Source organism: Conger conger, chromosome 5, assembly GCF_963514075.1.
Source record: "Conger conger chromosome 5, fConCon1.1, whole genome shotgun sequence".
Taxonomy (NCBI): domain Eukaryota; kingdom Metazoa; phylum Chordata; class Actinopteri; order Anguilliformes; family Congridae; genus Conger; species Conger conger.
In genome coordinates, this window is record NC_083764.1 from 57,422,184 (window position 1) to 57,443,919 (window position 21,736).

The 21,736-nt window shown below is 46.7% G+C and overlaps 1 protein-coding gene across 4 annotated transcripts in view; it reads right to left on the minus strand.

The window, feature by feature from the left end:
- Positions 1–19,765, minus strand: part of ssbp3a (single stranded DNA binding protein 3a) — a 61,668-nt gene extending 41,903 nt beyond the window's left edge. For 2 of the 4 annotated variants that reach the window (XM_061241738.1, XM_061241739.1), the window contains exons 1-4: positions 19,558–19,765; positions 18,642–18,714; positions 18,370–18,431; positions 17,574–17,658 (exon numbers count right to left, since the gene is read on the minus strand). In XM_061241738.1, coding sequence (XP_061097722.1) covers positions 17,574–17,658; positions 18,370–18,431; positions 18,642–18,714; positions 19,558–19,613 — 276 coding nt within the window. In that variant the 5' untranslated portion in view covers positions 19,614–19,765. The remainder of the gene's footprint in view (positions 1–17,573; positions 17,659–18,369; positions 18,432–18,641; positions 18,715–19,557) is intronic. The other 2 variants (XM_061241736.1, XM_061241737.1) reach the window with 1 other exon arrangement.
- Positions 19,766–21,736: the final 1,971 nt, after the last annotated feature.

Below are 21,736 nucleotides of genomic sequence, written 5' to 3' on the forward strand. Positions count from 1 at the left end.
TTTTGTTTTAGGCTCCTCATTTTGTAGAACAATATCTTGGCTTTCATAATCTGCATGTCTTAATGCCAAATTCAGAGTAAGAATACAGTTTGTAAGCTTTTAAACGCAAGATGTCAAAGTGAAAGGGACACTGAAGCCAGCTGGGTCACCCTTCACCAGTCACAACCGCATTAGCTGCATTCATGCTTTCATGGTCTGTATGACTAAAAATATCGTTTTAAAGGGTTTATACACGAGATGACAAGTTATAGCCCTGGACTTTCGTAAGCCCAGTAATCGGTAGTCTCCCAGCCTCACACGTAACCTGCGTTGAAGCTTTGGAGCAATTTTCCTCAAAAACATGGTTTGGTGGCACTCAAAAACACGGGACAGACCTCCCTTGATATCTGAAGTAGAGAGATAACGTTGGTACCGTTAGATAGCTTACATTCTCCTCCTCTAAATATGGTTTGGGATCAATAGGACTGATTTTGATAGGAACATTCCAATGACATATGTGACCTACTGAGCATTCGAATGCTGATGCAACACTACCGGCCAACAGAATGGAGCAATGGAGTTCTCGAGAGGACCAAGTTTTTGGAAAAACATTCCCCAAAAAAAAACAACTCTTCCAAGGTTCAATTTTCAGTTGAACACAATGGGATCTCTGTTAAAGCGAATGCAGCAGCACAGCGAGGAGGGAGGGAAGGCAGCAGATACAGTGGAGGAGGTACGGGCCTCCGACCGCACAGCGCAAAAGCCACCCAGACGCAACGAGCCGAAGAGCACTTCCCTTTTCCTCCACCGCGAAACGACAAGCTGGCCCTCCCTCTCTCTCTCCGCTAGCCTGCGAGCGCGGGCCCTTACCCCGACAACAAGGCAAGGGCGAAGAACGTGAGGACGCAGGACTCATTTAGGCCTGCATTATCCGTGGCACGGAGAGTCACCGTTCGGCCCGATGGGAGCAGACGCCAGCAGCCGTTACGCACACCTCGTATTTAAACCCGATATTCTCCAGCAGGGGCAGGAAGCGATGTGAACTCTGGCAACCCCTCGCGTCCTACGCTAGCCATTAATGCAGGGAGGAAGTTGAATTCCAATGGGGGGGGTGAGTGGGATATATATATATATATATTTTTTTTTTTCCTGTTTTTGTTACCTACTGCACGCAGCTGCACACGGATACAGGGCAAGGTTACGGTAGCTGGAACTCCAGTGAGCCCTGCCTGGAGTTACACAGCTCATAGGAAATCTTCATAGATTAAATAAAGGCTTTTTTTCTTTTCTTTTTTTTTTCTTTTTTTTAATAATCAGGGGCCGTACAGTGTCCAGGTTCGAAACGCAGGCAAACCTGAATAAGATCTACGTCTTGCCTGTCGGCTGTACTTCTGTGATAAGGATCTCTGAAGCACCCAAACGCTGCACAGGAAGTGGGAAACGGTGACTGATGGCTTGTCGAAAACCCGCAGGCAGTGGCCTGAGCGACTATTACCAGCGGTGGCTTATTTATTGGCCGTCATGGTGATGCAACGGATGGCACCGTCGCCACACAGCAAGGAGGTCCAATCCTAGCCTCTCTGTGTGGAGTGTGCATGTTCTAACCGTGTGGGTGCATGGCTAATCCGGCTTCCTCCCGCAAGCCAAAGACATGCAGGTTAGGCTAGCTGCATTACAACATCACTTCTAACAGACGTTCCCATTGGCTACGCCAGAACAGAGGGAGAAGGTACAGCAGTCCGACACAGCTTTGTCCCTGTGCTGAGCGTGATCGTTTAAAAGTAGGCCATTACCTGCAGGGCTAAGGCTCCTGTCAGCACTAGCCTCATGTCTGTGGCTGCAGGCTTCCTCTCGTTCAGACAGGGACAGAATCGGAACAATGACACGATGGCTACGAAAACCCTTTTTTCTGCATTTTTGCTTGCGTCACGCAAGACAAAAGGCTGTATCAACATAGGCCGACGGTGACTAATGTTACAGAAGTCCACAGCAACACGCATTGTGCACCAAAAGAGCGCGGCCTGTCCCTTCAAGTTAGCAGGAGTGGACACGGTCGCGTTCTTTTAAGGTAGCAGGAGAGGGACACTGCGGTTCTGTCCCTTTCAGGTAGAGAGAATGGACTCTGGTTCTGTCCCTTTAAGGTAACAGGAGAGGACACGGTCACTCTAGTCCCTTTAAGGTAGGAGAGGACATTGTGGTTCTGTCCCTTTAAGGGAGGAGAGAACAATGTGGTTCTGTCCCTTTACGGTAACAGGAGTGGACACGGTCGCTCTGTGCCTTTAAGGTAGCGGGAGAGGACATTGTGGTTCTGTCCCTTCAAGTTAGCAGGAGTGGACGCGGTCGCGTTCTTTTAAGGTAGCAGGAGAGGGACACTGCGGTTCTGTCCCTTTCAGGTAGAGAGAATGGACTCTGGTTCTGTCCCTTTAAGGTAACAGGAGAGGACACGGTCACTCTAGTCCCTTTAAGGTAGGAGAGGACATTGTGGTTCTGTCCCTTTAAGGGAGGAGAGAACAATGTGGTTCTGTCCCTTTACGGTAACAGGAGTGGACACGGTCGCTCTGTGCCTTTAAGGTAGCGGGAGAGGACATTGTGGTTCTGTCCCTTTAAGGTAGCAGGAGTGGACACGGCCTTGTTCTGTGGTGGGGGGGGTGGGACGGGGAGGTCCGCTTCATTATTCTGCCCATTACGGATATTTTCATGGTCAGTTAATGGCAGCGCTTGTGCAGACAGAGCGGGGAGAGAGCAGCTGGAGAGGCGCGGGGCTCTCCGAATAATGAAATGCCAGAGCCAGCCTCCCAGGTCACCCGCCAGATTAAGGAGGACTGTTGCCATGGCAACCATATCTCGCAAAAACCGCGAGCTCAACTTCCCCGTTTTCTTTCTTTTTTCTTTCTCTCTCTCTCTCTCTCTCTCTCTCTCTCTCTCTCTTTTTTTTCTTCTTTTAACCCGTTCCCTGGCCTCCTCGACAGCGGCGACCGGGGGGGGCCACGGCGTGAAAGCTCGAGGAAACCGGGGACGTGGCTTCTGTTTGACCGAGGATGGCCGGAGTGCCAGACTCCCCTCCAGTCCCCAGATCTGGTGTTTGGGGTTCCACAGGTTGAAATTGGACTGAGAATCTTTATTAATGGGCTAAGCAATAAGACGCAAGGGAACGTGGGTCAACCAGTCGTTCAGAGATACCATCATTATTGGCTGTGAACAACACCTTGATAGTCATACAGATAAAGACCAACAGCAGAGAAGGATGAAACACCAGTCAGAGAGCGAGTGTGTGTGTGTGTGTGTGTGTGTGTGTGTGTGTGTGTGTGTGTGTGTGCGCGCGTGTGAGAGAGCGGGAATCAGTGTGTTTGTGTGAGTGAGAGTGCGTGTGTGTGTGTGTGTGAGAGAGGGAGTGAGTGAGTGTGTGTGTGAGAGAGAGAGAGTGAGAGCAAGAGAGAGTGAGTGAGTGAGTGTGTGTGTGTGAGAGAGAGAGAGCGGGAGTGAGTTTGTGTGAGTGTGTGTGTGAGTGTGTGGGAGTGTGTGTGAGAGAGAAAGTGAGAACGCACAGAGACGTGTGAAAAAGGGGAACCAAAATGACTCCCCAGGCTTGATACGCTGCACTGCATTCAAGTGTGGGTTTTCAGTAATCAAACTCTCTTCTCTGGAACCCACAGCTTGAGCTATCCCAGCACACCGCTTAGCAGCACATATTTGCCATCTTGATAAAAATCGCAATTTGCATACATTTTGAATTCCCGGCGCCTGTTTCTACACTGGAGTTAGTGCAACAACATTTTAAACCGAGAGGAAATTGAGCTTGGCCTGTGGATGACATCCACTGGCCTGAGGGCCGGCTGAGGGGCCAAACCTGGCTGAGGTTAAACCGGCCCCTTAAAAAGAGCCTTGCATTGTCAGAGACCATTACACTGCAAAAACCAAGAAAGAAGTCAATCTTAACAAGTATTTTAGTATTTTATATTTAGACTTAAAATTTTATTTCTATTACTCTTTTGCTAGATAAGATAAAAAGATTGTGGTTGAGATTAAGCGCTTTTACTCATTTCAAGATTTGCCAATGGGGCGAGAAACTGTGGCTGTGAGAATTTAAAAACAAGCAACATTTTCAACAAAATAAAAAAATATATTTCCTTTCTCTTTCACCTGATGAAGCAGTATATTTGGCAGAGGTAATTTCTCTTAACAGATCACAACCGAAGGCACGTAGTTCATCAAATAAAAGGTTAAACGTGTTTTCTAAGAAGACTTGGAAGGGTTATGCACATTTTTTTTTTTTAAATCAACAAGGGTCTTTGTAGGGCATATCTTTGAGTATCACAATGTTTGTGTACACAAAATTACACATTTTGCTTTGCCAAACAAATTCATCCAAACTTGATTTATTGAGGGCAAATTACAATTACAATCACTTGGCAGACATTATAATCAGGAATAATGGCAAAGGCCCTATGAGGGTGAGGTCATAAGCGCCCTTTTGTGTCAAGCAATGGCCGCGGACACAAATTCTATCAGTCCGCCTAATAAATTTAGCACCGCGTTTGCAAATGTTTGACAAATGAAGTTGGGGAAATTAAGTGCTAACATTGCACAATGCGCGTCTGAACACAAGAGAAAGCGTTTCCTTTTAATAAAGCTGAAAGGTCACTTTGCGAAGTCCGCTGCCATCTTCAGAATGAAAATGGCCGTTTGAGAGCCACAAGTAGTCACTCAAATCAGCTTTAACGAGGCATCTCGACAAGCAGGCATAATTATATTGGTTAGGACGAGCGTGGTCATAAAAATCTACTACGGATTCATTTGCATCAGCAATGTTTTAACAGTGCTTTAACGGAGCCGTATAGAGCGAATGGAAGAGGTGTTACTGTCCAGTGATGGTTTGCCAGGATGGGCTTGTGCGTCTTTGAGTGTGTACGAATGCACTAAATATAGCCTGAGGGTGAGAGCGTGCATGTGTACATGCATGCAGGGTTTGTGCATTTGTGTGTGTATGTGTGTATGTATGCATAGAGTCTGTGTGTATTGGATTTCTATTTGTGTAGACGCTGCATGCATTCCGTATATGTATATGTGCGTGTCTGTAAATGTGTGTGTATACATGTGTATGTGTAAGTATGCATTTAGATGTGATGTGTATGCATTGTGTGTGTGTGCTGTGTGTGTGTGTGTGTGTGTGTGTATATATGCGTGTATGTGTGTGTGCATGTGTGAGTTTGTGTGTGTATGTGTGTGTTTGTGTGTGTTTGTGTGTGTATGTGTGTGTATGTGTGTGTATGTGTGTGTGTGTGTGTGTGTGTGTGTGTGTGTGTGTGTGTGTGTGTGTGTGTGTGTGTGCCTGTGCTCATCTGAAAGGCTCATGTGTGGACAGCAGACACAGAGCTCCTGTCTGACACATACCCAGCTGTCATTACCAGCCACAGACACAGCGTGTGAGACGCAGCGTCTGACTCTCTGAGGGCCAAACTCTATACCCTGCTGACAGACCCCGGCTGGTCCCGAGACACGGGCCCAAACCGGACTACAGAGGGGCGGGGGCAGAGACTGGGGCACTAGATGAACCCAAAACGGACTACAGAGGGCCAGGAGGCCGGGACAGGGGTACGGCTCCAGCCAAACCGGGACTGCAGAGGCCCTACTGCTGGGACAGGGCTGCGACACGGGCCAAACAGCTTTACAGAGACCCCAAAAACACCGCCTCTCTCTGCCATGGCCGTCAGGGCCCGTCTGCCCCAGTAAGGCAGCGATCCGACAGACTGGGAGGCGCTGATGGTGTGCTTCAGAATGTAGGGCAGCAGTGTCGGGTCACGTGGTTCTGGGCTGGGGCGGGCGCTGGTGCTCTCAGCGGGCCGTCAGTCTCCCTGCAGGCCCTGGAGGGGCATCGCTCCTGTGAGCGCGACGGTGTGGCTCTGGAGATACGGCCACTCGGTCTGCTGCTGCTAGCACAGCTACTGCCAATACACTACACGCACAACCATGCACCCGCACATTCATCTACCCCACCCATACATTCAACCACCTATCCATCCATCCATCCATCCATCCAAACATTCATTCATTCATCTACCCCACCCCCCCATCCATCATCCACCCACACATTCATCTACCCCATCCATACATTCAACCACCCATCCATACATTCAACCACCTATCCATACATCCATCCATTCATTCATCTACCCCACCCACCCATACATTCATCCATCATCCACCCACACATTCATCTACCCCACCCATACATTCAACCACCCATCCACCCATCCATCCATCCAAACATTCATTCATTCATCTACCCCACCCACCCATCCATCATCCACCCACCCACACATTCATCTATCCCACCCATACATTCATCTATCCCACCCATACATTCATCCATCCATCCATACATTCAACCACCCATCCATACATTCAACCACCCATCCATACATTCAACCACCTATCCATACATCCATCCATTCACCCATCCATCCATCCATCCATCCATTCATCTAACCCCACCCACCCATACATTCATCCATCATCCACCCACACATTCATCCACCCCACCCATACATTCATCCATCCATCCATCCATACACGCATACATACATTCATTCATCCATCCATCCACCAACCCAACCATTCATTCATCACCCACCTATTCATTCATTCATTCATTTGTTCACTCATCCATCAATCAATTCATTCATTCATCCAATCAATCATTCATTCGTTCATTCATACACCCAACCATTCATTCATCTATCCATCCTTCCTTCCATTCATTAATATATCCATTCAACCATTCATTTCTTCGCATTTCCCCCACAGCCATTGGCAGACTCACATAATTAATGATGGAATACCTCCTGGAATAACAGATTTCCTGAGGAGAGACACAGAATCTAAGCACTGGTCAGGTATGATAAACATACAGGCCTGTAATGATCACACAGTAATTCTGGACATATGCAGGGAGCAGATGCACTTCACTGAAGCATTTGAGCGCAGTGTAGTCTACACCAGTGCAGTGGGAGGGTATGTTCAGCCCAGTACATTAGCCTCTCCTCCAGACCTGGGCAGACTTCAGTCATATCTCCCCTCCTGGTGAGGGCTATCTCCAGGCTGATTCAGTACCTGCACCGGTCAGAGTACCAAAGAAGAAGAGAGACGAGAGATAAAGAGCACAAACTGTGCCAGGAACGCCACAGAGCCCCCAGCTCGCCCTGCCCCACCGGGGGAAGACCACACGACCCCGCCACCCCTCCTGGCCCTCTCCCAATCCCACCGGCCTGCCAGACCAACAACAGCGCACCAAATTCCTGCACAAAATCAAGGAAATTCCAGGGATAGCTGAGAGGCGGGGGCCTCAGGCAGAGACCAATCCCGGCGCACATCTAAACAATTAAAGCCCCTCCCCCCTTCCCTGCCCCCCCCGAAGGCATTTCATATCAACTATTCGGCCGCACAAAAACAACTTCCTGCCGCCCCTCCCCCCCCCCCCACCGAGAGGAGACCTATTGTGTAAGCAGTGGGTGTGTGTACACATTAATGGCGAGTGTGTGACCGTGGGTTATGGTTGTGTGTGTTGTGTGTGCGCATGCATATGAGTGTGAAAGTGTGTGTGTGCGCGAGTTGGTATTTCAGCGTACACGTTTGTGTTTCTGTGTGTGTGTTCCAGGTGTTGCTGGTACGTATGAATGTGTGTTTTTATATTTGTGTGTCTTTGTATATATGGGTGTGTGTATTTGTGTGTCTTTGTATATATGGGTGAGTGTGTTTGTATGCCTATGTGTGTGTGTGTGTGTTGCGCATAGAAGATGGGATTAATCATCCGAACCCCCCAGCTGGAAATCCCCTTTCCTGGACATTATCTTTAGCCTGCAGGCTGCAGTGCTTCTGCTCCCTCACACAGAACACACTGCTGGAGCCCGGCTAAATCCGCACCTCCCGCCTGCGCCGCCCCCCCCACCCTCCCCCTCTGTTTGGAGCTCCAGCCTGAGTTCCCTCCGACACCTTTACACCAGCACCGACCTAATGCTAATGCACCCTCCATGCTAATGCACCCCTCAGCATCACTGCCGTTCTGTCCCTTTACACACAGAGACACAGATACGCAAACAGACAAAACAGTCACAGGTACAGACGCACGTACACAAACGAGCACAGTCACACAAATACAGACATAGACACATACACACAAACTGAGAAACACAGTGACAGATACAGACACGTACACAAACAAGCACGGTCACACAGATACGGATACAGACACATACACACATACTGAGAAACACAGTGACAGATACAGACACGTACACAAACAAGCACAGTCACACAGATACAGATACAGACACATACACACAAACTGAGAAACACAGTGACAGATACAGACACGTACACAAACAAGCACAGTCACACAGACACAGAGGCATACACGCAAACACACGCCACAAGCAGTCACACACACATACACAAGCGGAGTCACACAGATAGACACATATATACACACACAGCTGCAGACAGACAAACACAAAGATGTTTGGACACACACAAGCACACACAGCACACAATCAGTTCCACATACACACACACACACACACACACACACACACACAGATATGATGTGTGTATACACGCACACGCACGCACGCACGCACGCACGCACACACACACACACACACACACACGATGTGTACAGAGATATGATGTGTGTACACACACACACACACACACACACACACACACACAGACATGATGTGTGTACACACACGCACAGAGACATGATGTGTGTACACACGCGCACACACACACACACACACACACACACACACACAGATATGATGTGTGTACACACACACACACTGGCTGCGGCCCTTGTTGATGGGCTGAGGCACATCTTTTGTTAGAGGATGAGAGACACCGCTCCCGTCACGACTATCGCGTGTCATCTTCTGAGCAGCAGACGAGCCCGGGGCAAGGCAGTTTGGATTTTCAGCAGGGCCGTACGGCAGGCCAGAGAGCCCAAAAAACCAGAAGGAGCACAGACATTTTTCCATATCTGCTGAAACTAGCTTTCAGAAATACACCTACCCAAGCAATAATCCTCCACCTCCCCCCACCCTCCACCACCTTAACACTTGAGCCTCCTCTGGCCTAGGCTCATGGACAGGGCTAACGTTAACGCTAATCCACATTCACAAGCACCCTTTCTGGTTATAAATCGTAGCCCGTTTTAAAAATCCCTAGACTGAGAGACGGGCAAAGGACAATTTAAGAGGAAGGAAGCCCCCAGTAATGGCCTTACGTTGGAATGTGACAGCTTTGATTGAGCAAAGCCATTCATCAGCCCAAACGTAATTACAGAACACACACTGGCCCCACGACTGGGTACAGTTCACACTTTTAACGGCCAAACAAATGGGAAACGACCCTTCCTTTGATTGGCCAGGAGATCTGGAGAGATAAGGCAGAGGACAGGGCTGCTTTTTTTACAGTCCTGTCACAGGAAAAAATAATAATAATTATATATCAGTATTAGTGTATTTTTTCCAGCGGGCCTAGACAATTTTTAAGTGCAACGGAGGATATTTTTGATACAGAAGTTTTTGACTAGAAGCCAATTTTACAGTATGAGATGGTATTCAGGTGTTCCTGCTTTGAAGCAACAGAATTCACGTCTCAAAAGCAGTGTGTACCAGTGACATCCTTCTAGAGACTGAGCATATGGACACATTAATATTATATTGTGCCGGTACTTTCTTCTTTGAGCTCATTGGTCTCAGGTTACAAGCGCAACGGGAAATAATTCCAAGCAAACTATTTTGAAGGATATAGGTCATATACACACACAGCACTGTACAAGCCGTTTTGGAGTTTTTTTTTTCCTTTTTATCCACATTTTTGCTTTCGACCTGTAACCCCAAGATTACATTACATGTTATTTATCTGATGCTTTTATTCCAAAGCGACTTACAGTTCATTAGACTAAGTAGGGAACTTGCTCAAGGGCCCAACAGCTGTGCAGACCTTATCGTGGCTACACTGGGGATTGAACCACCTTGAGGGTCCTAGTCATGGGCCATAACCACTACGCTACAGGCTTCCATCATACCAGCAACTATAAACCTTTTGATAAAATGTGGACATTTAAGTAAAATCCTTTATTGCACAAAAAAAAAAAAAAGTTGAAAACGTTCAAATTGAAAATAGTATAAAAAAAAGGAAGTGAACTTTCCCTTCAAGAAAAAAAGAAAAAGGCATCACAGGTCAGGCTAAGCATTAAGGTTTGGTCTGCGGTCAGTGGGATGGCCAGAGAACGTGTCGTTTGTGGGGCGGGGGTCTAATGGGTATGAAGTAGCCACACAACGGCAGTAAATCTCACCTCACATCAACACACACGTGAAATGGACAGACCAGCCGTGCCACTTTCATTCAGCTCGAGCGCGAGGCTGGCCAGAGCAACTGACCGGATGAAACACCACAGAGTAGAACGTAAGTCACTGGATTTCTCATTAGTCACCCAGGTTAAGAGGTTAAGGTACATGGCTGGGACCCCGAAGGTTGGTGGTTCAAGCCCCAGTGTGATAATAAGATCTGTCCCTCAAGCAAGGAGGCGCTTCACCCCGCATTGCTCCAGCAGAGATTATCCCCTGTGTAGTCTAATAAACTGTAAATCACTTTGGAGAAACAAATTGTTAGTAACTTATTACAATGATATCGTTTGGCTTTGACTCAATTCATGTCCATTAATGGGCTCCAGGTTGGCCATCGCTGAGAGCTGGCTCTCAGTCGCACAGAGACGGGGCTGAAAGCACGTCCTGGGTGACCACGGCTAAGCGCGAGAGCCGTGGTGTGACACGCCGTGCTCCGGTGTTCACACGCGACGGAGCGCGGAGCCCCGCAGACGCACATTACATTACATTACATTATTGGCATTTGGCAGACGCTCTTATCCAGAGCGACGTACAGTTGATTAGACTAAGCAGGAGACAATCCTCCCCTGGAGCAATGCAGGGTTAAGGGCCTTGCTCAAGGGCCCAATGGCTGTGCAGATCTTATTGTGGCTACACCAGGATTAGAACCACCGACCTTGCGTGTCCCAGTCGTTTACCCTAACCACTACGCTACAGGCCGCACATCCTCGCTGGAGCCGGCGGCTCGTTTCCAAGGCCGGGGCGACCCCGACACCGCCATACCCCGCTAAAGTCGCGGACGGAGACAGAACGCGTGTCTCTCTAACGGAAGCCACTCGCTTCTCAACGAAAACCGTTTCAAGAAGTGATGGCAAGAGTTGGAAAGTTTTTCCCGTCACGTATTAAGAAAGAATACTCTTGCGGACTGCCTTCCACTCTGCTAGCCGCCAGCTTCACGCTCTCCCACTGCTCAAGACTTTCAGAACACCCTCCCCCCCCCTTCCCTTCCCTTCCGCCTCCCCCCAGCCCCCAGTCCTTGTCCCCTGGGGGGTCCGCTTTGAGCCAGAGGCGCCTGGGAGGGGGTGCTGGCGGCACGCTCGCTCCTCCTCTCCTGCTGTGTCAGGGTTAAAAGCTAAAAGCTGAGCGCAAACCTCACTATTATCAAGTCCCCTGAACACAGACAGGCGCCCCTCCCCCCCCACCCCCACCCCCACCCCCCGCCCCTCGCACAACACCAGGAGCTATTTCGGTTTTAAAGGGACAGAACCGTTACGACAGTCACCGTGCTGGAGCGCACACTCAGGCCGTTTAGCCTTTTCCCCCTCGCCGGCGGTAACAGCCCGAAGCCGGCGAACACGCGCGGCCCCGGAGGCGTAAATAAGGCCTCTCGTGCGACACGCCGCATTCTCGCGGGGCTACACAATTATTTTGTTCTCTCATCCGCGACGGCGGGAGGTTACGTAACGCAGAGTGCAGTACAGGGTGCGGGAAGGGACATTCCGCGATGGCACATTGCGAAAGAAAGCTTACCGCTTATACGACTTAATCCGCCTAAGAACACATGCAGGACTTTAAACTGCGGGATCTGAGGGCGGTTTAAGGGAGGCCCAGCTCTCTGTCGAACAATAGGAGGCCTGGCTTTATGACCCTGTAACCGAACCCAGGGTGGGACTGGATACCAGCATGGAGGGGGGTTGGGGGGGGGAGGGTGAGGTGCCCTGCAGACATGGTGCCAAAATCACAAAGGGGGGGGGGGGGGGGGTGTTGTAAGCCATCTACATGCAACATCAACAGCAGTGATCGGCCTCACAAAAACAAAGACTCACCACCTCCACGCGTCACCCCCCCCCCCGCCCGCCCCCTTCTGCCCACCGCCCGACCCCACCCCACCGATTTTCCGATCACATCTGTCCGCAAGGGGGGGTCACGGTCCAAATGAACATCGGCGCTTTGTTGGCCGCGGGGCCCCTGGGGGGCCGCTGTCACGGCTTCAAAGGGCCGGGGGGGTGACGGCGGTATCGGGGTTTGATATCGTTTCATTAGCGTCGCGTATGGCAGCAGATGTCCGTCCTGACCGGGGTCGCTCTGCCCCGCAAGCCCCCCGCCATCCGCACCGAAACCCAAAAATAAACCCCCCTGTTACGAGTCAAAAACAAAGTAAAAATATTTAAAAAATAAAAAGTGACAGTCACCCATCCCATTCCCTCCTCACCCCGGGCTCCCTCCGCCGCCGTGGAGCAGGACAGTGGAAAAACACCGAGGAGCAGGGGCCCACGAGGGGTGGCGCTTACTTGCGGCTACAAATTTGTCACTTAGCGCTTTGCCAAGCGGACGCCCTTCCCCTAGACAGCAGTGAAGCGTTAGCTCGGGGGGTGGGAGTGGTTTGGGGGGGGGGGGGGGGTAGCGACAGGCAGACAGAGCCCAGGCGACCGGTCGCGCGCGGTACGTCCACACCGCGGCTGACAATGACACCGCAAACAAACAAAGGAGCAGGGATGACGGACAAGGAGGGCAGGGGCGAGAGGGACGCGGCTTCTTCGCAAGCCCAGGGACATTTCCACCAACAGTTATTATTTATTATAAAGGAATATTCATTATTTCACCATATACACATATATGGACAACTACGTTAATAACGGCGAGTTAATTTCCATTACGAAGCCACTTGCTGTTGTCGTTCTCACTTTCAACTACATTAAGAGGATGGGTATTGACAAGGCTAGATTAGGGGGTCAGGTGACTGTGTGACACCCAAGGCCTGTAGGTTCATTAAAAGGGCCTGTGGTTTTTTTTTTTTGTTTCCCTTTAAACGGCGGCGGTTTTACTTTGAAACGTCCGCTGCCACTCAGCGAAGGAACCGCTCGCGCCCCTGCGATTTTAATCTTTTAGCGCACGGCCCGTGCGAGCGACGTAACTTCGGATTCCCTGCCCTCGCACTCCCCAGCACCCAGGGCTCAAATACAATCAGACCTTTCATTAAAAACAAGTCAATCAACAAGAATAAACCTCTTAAGAGGGCAACACAAATCCGTGACTAATTTCGCTGCCTCAGGTATTGAGAGAATGCGGAACAACGGCGATGATTGACGTACACGGAATCACTCGTAAAGAGCTGTGAATCGCTTCTCCGAAAGAGCACATTAACCCCATTCTAAGCTAATAAGACTCCCTCTTCCCTCCGACTTGCTTTTTCAAAGCCAATGACATATGGGAAATATCTACTTCAGTTGTTGAACCGTCAGAATTAACATTCTGTAATTAAAACAAGCACACCCCTTCCTCTTAATAACCAACACAGCAGGATACAATCAGGTTGTGCCAACCATTTAATCTAATTGACTAATTACAGATTTTAATTTAGCCCGTTAACAAACAACTGTTGACAATTTGCTTTCATTAGGGACACGGAAAGCACACATATTTAAGAGGCTCTTTCACAAAAGAACTGTCTATCCCGTGCGTCGGGCCCGAAGACCAAACGCTCCCAATTAGGATTCGCGGCACGTCGTCCGAGGGCCGCTTCTCCGTCCTAAAGGGAACACTGCGGACTGAAACGGGCCCTCGGAGGGGTTTTGCGGGCGCGGGCACAAGCGGCCGTCGCCGCCGGGAGGGTCAGCGGCTCGTCTGCGTCGCTGCGAAAGTGCACTGGCGTCGTTTGCCGGCCGGTGCAAGAGCCAATTTGTTACAGGGTGTTAAGTGGCGTTGGTGGAAGGGGTAGAGTTTCGGCCAACTCTGACTCAGTTGGGGCGAGTGGGGCCTGCTCGGAGGAGAGACCACGGCCAAGACGTGATGTCACACACGTACTGTAGTGATGTCACACACGCACAGGAGTGAGGCAGTGATGTCCCACGCACTGTAGAGAGGTAGTGATGTCACACACGTACTGTCGAGAGGTAGTGATGTCACACACGTACAGGAGTGAGGTTGTGATGTCACACACGTACAGGAGTGAGGTTGCGATGTCACACACGTACAGGAGCGAAGTTGTGATGTCACACACGTACTGTAGTGAGGTAGTGACGTCACACGTACAGTAGCGAGGTAGTGATGTCACACGTACAGGAGTGATGTCACACTCGTCACAAAGCCGGCCATGAGTCAGGGTCGTAAAAACTACGGCGGGATCTACTTTAATGGTCACAGCACACGTCTGTGGTCAAGGAGCACTCTACAAAATTACTCGTCGTCCCCGATACTCCAGCACAGTCACACTCATAGCGAAGCATGATGCTGAAGTTACCAAAAAGGCTGTTCAAACCTGCTGACGGCCCATTATGTCATTAATTCACTCTCTGCTCCTAATGGCAGGAAGCAGTCTCATAATGAAAAATACTACACTGCGTGCAGTTAATTTGATGGGGAAAAATAAATAGTCATGCAATGCTATGAGCACATTTTTTTTTTTAACAAAAAAAAAAAAACCATGACACATTTCAGCGGGACACAGAAACGATCATTTGAAGTAACACGTGAACCGTCTAATTGCCCTTGACATTTTAACTTTGTAGCCTGCCTCCACTTGTAATATTTTGACATTTCTAACAGCCGCGTTAAGGCAATAAAACCTTCCAGCCATAGCAATTATGAGTCCCTTCTTTCTGTAGCTTTGCCTTTCATGTTCACAGCACCTGCAGGGCTCTTATTTGAGGAAGAGGCCACCCACTTACATAACACGAACAGGGAAGATACTAGGGAGGCGTCTCCTATGGCAGTTACAGCAAACTGACAGGTAAATACGCTACACCTGACTTCATAGAAAACCGTCTCATACCTGAAGGTCTAACGCTCACAAAACCGTTGGGTCTCCACAGACTGGCCTAGGACATGACTAAATTAAGGAACATATTCTGTATAAATACAAGTTGACTGACTTATCAACATTTTACCCGGATAATAAAAGTAGAGCACTTAACTTGCCCACCCATTCCGAACCAGTACAGCCTCCAATTCCACCCACGGTGTCAAAGTCTTAACTAAGCCCCACTGAGGTGATAAGCAGGTTATTCCGTCAATCGCATAAGTCCGTGGGTTTTTCATTCAAGTCACCTACCACAAGACATCTAACCCTCGCCTTCGACATGAAGGGCTAACATAGGAATTAAATAAATAAACATAAATAAAATGCAGAGCTGGGGTACGCAAGAGCGTCAATCAGCGATGCATTTCAGGCTACGCTCTTCAGCAATCAGTCAGTAATGAGGAGGCAGACGGGGGGCTAAATTTAGCAATGGCAAGTCAATCCCGCCAACCCTCGACGCAGACAGAGCATCCGAGAGGGCCCCGCCGAAGACGCCGGGCCCGGTGTTTGCGTTAGCCTGAGCCGGGCTAAGACACTGGACTCGGCCCGGTGAAAGGGGCAGGCTGGGAGATAACGTGCCTTCACAGGCCTGCGATTGAGCACCCTGGCACCGGAGCCGTGCCACAACACAGGAGCGTTTGTTGAAGCACGCCGCACCAGTTAACACTCACAACAATGACACTACCATGAAGGCAGTCAATACCATCAGCAATGGTTACGATTGGAAACGAAAAATAATTAACCAATCGAGGCGGCTAAAGAGAAGGTTATACAACCAAAACAAGACGGGTACCAGTTCAAGTTTTTTTTTTTTTCTATTTTTCGATGCGCAATAAAATAATATTTAACATGAAACATTTGACAAGGCACTTTGATTTTGCTAGAGGCACAAATACACAGAAAAATGATCAGGCACCTGAAACAGAATGTTCTCAGGCACCTGAAATCCAGCTGAAGTAGGAGGAATTCAGCAGAAGAACAATGAAAAAAACTTTCTAACACAAGACCTCATGGCATCAGCATTACTGAAAACACTGGACTTTCACCCCTCCTGAGACCACAACAAGACCAGATACGTTAAATAAACCCTGAAAAATTCCCATTGACTACATGGAATGAGAAGAAATGATAATGACAATCTAAAAACTATATAATAAGTTTTAATTCTATAGACTCCTACCTTGGTCAAGAGAACCAGCCAAAATGCTGGTCAATGACGATGAAGCTGATGGCAACAGTAGCCATTTAATATAGATCAAAACTCACTTTTTGCCAATAGCTGCCCATACAAACACACACTAGACAAATAAGCATTCTGGTTCTCTGAAGATTTGGTGAGACTTAGAGAAATATCAGCATTAAATATTGCTACAAGGACACAGGAGAACTACAGCCAAAAGGCGAGCCAGCTTTATCCAGCTAAGGTCAGCAACTGACCATAACCTATAACTCAACAAGACATACTGACCATTACCCTCAGCATAATCTCATATACAGTTTTTTAAAAAATGGAAACGTTGCTGTGAGCCTCGACAAACATTCGTACCATTTCAGATCAACTGGCAGCTCTGCAAATTTAAATTAACGTACATTCGACGGACTGTTACATTGCAGACGCACTCATCTTCATACGATCCAATCGCAACATTTGTACCCATTATGGCATCAATAATTAATACACACAAGCAACTATCATATCCTTAGAAAGGTCAAACCATTCGGAAACACATTTTCATATCTCCTCAGTCGCAATGTTAAATTCTGTCAACACCCAAAATCGTTTCAGTCCCTTGGAATATGCTAAGTTCCATAATTCAAACATGGATATCAGTATGCAAGTTTTGTAAAAACACAGAATCAAAATCAGTGTCAAAAAAAGGCATTTCCCTTCTTGCAGGAGACCTTGCTTCACTCAACATCAAATTCTGATAGATTGCATTTGCTTTCCAAACTTCTTTTGACATTACACATTAAACTCTCATGTTAAAGTCAAACATCTTAAATCAAAAACATTGAAAGCACACGTGGTGTTCATGCACAGCTTACAGTAGTCACACCTAAACAGACACACGGGCCAATTTATAGACACAGATTAAGCACAGCCTTGGACTAAATCTAAATTTTGAACGCAGATTCTCCATGAAAAGCTCAAATTAGTCCAGGACTATGCTTAATCTGTGACAGTGAAACTGGCCCATAATGTGCATGTGTTAGGTTGATGGACAACACTAAAAACGCCCAAAATCTCACCAAAAAGGACCACAGTGCACAACATGACATATATTCCTCCAAAACGCTGGACTGAACTGCACTGCATGGCAGCGGACAAAACCATTAACTGGAATGACAGAAAAACAGTTCAGGCTTTTCCCAATCCGGAGATCTCTGAAATCAAACGGGATACTCACATAATCGTGGAAGGCTTTCGCTTCACTCGAGTGTTCACAAGTCTCTCGCCTCTCTGGTGCTGCACAGTATAGGTCCCAAAAAACACTGGGACACAGAAAAAAAGAGGGGGGTCCGGTTACGATTTACAACGCGTGCTACAAACCCATACAATGGCAGAACAATGTGTCCTAAAGTGGGGCGTGTCATTCGTGGCCCAGACATGCGGTCCTGCCAGGTGTTTCTGAACGCTGAATATCTGACTAGGATATCCCCTCGCTATACGTGAACTCAGGGAACAAGACTCGAGGTTGGCAAGAAGTGGAGAAGAACTGTTGTTTGTAAACACCAACTGGCATTCCATGCCCACATTATAATTATGGTGTTTGTGTTTGAGAGTGTGATGACTGTACACGTGGTGGTACAAATTTAGGCTTACATTTTAATAAGGCATAACTACTGGGTGCAAATGAAGAGCGCTTTACTAATTGGGTTCGGTGCATTTAAAGTACCCATACATGTTAGCGCTTTCAAATTAATTATATAGCCTCCAACATGAAATTTACCAAAAAGGTGGGGTTTTTTTGTAAGCCATTGTCAGCTATTCACTGAAAATCTATAATTTATTTTGTCTATATATAAACGGGGGATTTAAAAAATAAATAACTCGCATTCTGTGATTTTAAAAACTGAGGGTATACGTTCGCTGTTACTTCTATAACACAATACAGAATCTTATATAACACAATAAATGTAGCTACATCACAATTAACTTTTGAAAAAATTATGCAAAAAACAAAATAAAAAAACAATACTTACCACCACCACGAATGCAGAAATCCCGGGGGCTCCCCTAACGTGATGTTTTTCTCCCATCGTATCTAACGAAATTACACACAGGACAGTGCATCCAAATTATGCATGGTTTTGGGCGCCGGTTTAGGAGAAAGCTTTGTGAAAGCAACAAGCAATAAATGGCAAAAAGGTGATCAAATTCAAAATGGAGGCCACAGAGGGCTCCGAAAACAAAGACTATCACAGGAGACACGGGGTCATGCACAAAATAAACAGACAATAAGCGACAACTTTACCTCTGATAAAAATGTCTGTGCCGACTTCTGCGCCCCTACGTGAAGCAAATATTCGTATACATATAAAGCTAGTCTGTGGGGGGGAAAAAGAATACATATTTAGGATTGTGGCTTAACGCACAACTTCAAAGTTTCAACGAAACAGGACCTTCATGTGATATGTTAAAATAGAAACGTAAACCCGACAAAATATTATTATGCAGAGTAGAATACACGAACAAAGCAATGCCTAAAGTTTCTCCTATACTTGGAATTTTAGCAACACAGATTCTTACATCCGCGATATTTCTTTAGCAGTCCGATGCAAAAGGACAATATATGAACATCGTCGCTAGTAATAGGATGCGTGTATATTAAAATATTTAAGACACAACAGCACAAATTACTTTGAAACAAAGTAACAAGCAGACGACTACGTTGTTACATAGGCTACAGTAAACTAGCGCTTTATTATTGCATACGGTTGGCTACAGACAATTGAACAAACGAACATGCAGCAGAAATTTAAGTATCCATTATGTTGACCTGCATAACGCGGAGGGGTGAGGATCGAGCTTGATATTAAAATATATCGTTATAACTATATTATTCCAGCTATTTTCCCTTTAAAACTTTTTTAAATCCAAGTCGGGTAAACTACTAAATTCACCATTTTTTTCCGAGGAGAACCCAGTCGCGCGTACAGTAACCAAAGCGGGGGATCGGCGGCTTCACAACGCCAAGTCAGGGGCACGAACAGAATGGACACCGCGTTTAATTAAATTCCCCGCAACAAGGGAGGACACAGAGTCTCGCAAAGAGCCCCGCTGTCCCACCAAGAATACGTCTAGCACGAGACCTCAATCAGCAACAATAATAATTTAAAATTGAATAAACTAGACTGTAAGGTTGAGCGAAAGGTTTCAAAAAGTCTTACTTTTCCCGAGCTTGCCCGTCCGAGGGCACAGCGGCGCCTTTCCCTTTGGCGAACATGGTTTGCAGTATGCTGGAGCTCGCCTGCTCTATTTCTCTCTATCTCCTTTATTACGGCTGTCAAAGCGTCAACCCCGGCCCCGACCCCATCACACTGCGACCGTGTTGCTCAACCGATCCTGGTCACGGCATGGACGATGGGCGGGACCCACTTTTTTCTTGACTGGCAAATCTATGTACCAATACTGTGACAATACCTTGTTGAGGACCTCCCCTTGTGCCTTGTCAGTCATTTAAACGTCCACACAGAGAGTTGTAAAATGCGGTTACTATTTCTCTTAAGCCTGTTGGAGTAGCTAACTGATTTTAAAGGTGGCCTGCACTTCATTTTGGCTACGTTGTCGAGAACTGCCAACATGGGGCCTACATTTTTAATGTAAGTCTACAAAAAACAAACAAAAGAAAAAACACTTTAACCGTATAACCTTTAACAGAATAACTACATGTTACCAATGAGAATATTAGTTCAACTGCGAACAGATATTTTATTTGGGAAATTAGACCAGTCAATCTATGATCAATTATTTGAATATAGAGGATATACATTTTCCTGTAGCACAGAATAATATAAATGGATAATCAGTAAAAAAATAAGGAGCATACTTGCAGGCATTACTGTAAAAAATATAATGATGTTATGAAATATGAATTATGAAGTTAATACCTATGAATTTTAAAATATATATTCATTATTTTTTGTCATTCACCATGAAAACAGAGAATGATGTCATTCTCATTCCTCTTAAATTAAAGATGTGAATGCAGACAAGAATAGTGTAATACAGAAATTGTGAATGGCAAGTTCTACCCCAAGAATATGATTATGGAATGTCTGGGCCTATTGAAATATTCCCAATGGCTTTAGAACACACACAACATTATTACAAAATAAATATGATAAGTAATACATAAATTAACATTTTTCAGTTCTTTAAATATTGTTGAATCACTTACAGGAAGCATTTGTCTATGTGCGAATGCTTATTAAATTGTCACAAAGCCCTATTCAGTTTATGTTATTAAGTTTATGTTTCATTCTCTTGCCCAATATAGGGTTTTTTTCAAAATAAAATCTAAAAATAAGATACAGAGCAACATGTGTATGTCCTGCATATGACATACTGACATACGACAATGACAGAGAAAGGAACACCAGTTCTGTCTCTTTAAATAAAATAGGAAAAAGAGACTATTTCTGATTGGCTGATGGCTGGATTCAGTTTAGGGGTGCCTTGAAACGGTCTACTTTTTTTTAAACCCAAGCTCTTCAAATCACCTTACAGAACGCCCTCCTCTGTTGGCAGAGGAGAGAAAGACCGGAGAGTGTCTCTGCCTGTACACAATGAACTGAATTATGTTTTCAGCTATTTCATTTGTAGTCAAAATCAAAAGTGAAAAACCATGTCATTGTTGCGGCGAGACGAAGAAAATCTTTCGAATAGGCCCATGACCCCAAGAAAATTTCGTAATGTTTGGGGTGACGTTACATGAGTTTCGTGTAAATTACAAATTTCGTGCAAAATCAATATTATGATTTACCCCATTAGTGGATTACACTACATGAGGGCACTGCCACCTATGCTATGAATGTGATTTATTAGCCAACGGGGAGACATGGGGAGCATATATGACGTCATTGCTATTTGTGTGTTTATCTTTCAGTCGTTGGTGGGTCATTTAATTAGGCAAATGTTGCCACATCCGCTTATTATTAGAGACTAGCTGACTATCTCAACGGCCAGCCACATAGGACAAATGAGACGCGCAAAGCATCATTTGCAAACGCCTGCAGTAACAGTAGGCGTTTAGTTACAGGTCGATGATAGTAAGTGGGGTCTCAGTTGAAGGATGTGAATTGAAAAAGCAAGACTGCAATACTATCAAAACAATAGGCTAAGGGCTTTAGGCGCGTCATAACCTGGACACATAAAGTTCATAAAATGAAGATGGAGTGTGATGCCAAGCAAGCTACTGTGCAAATGGTCTAATGGAGTTCACGGTCCATTGAAAAGCCCAGTGGGTAGACAGGCTGCAACGTAATAGAAGAAAATCTAAATGTGGGGTTATGGTTTGAGACATCCATGGAGACTGAGAGTAGACGTGGCACTCAAGTTCAGAGGACT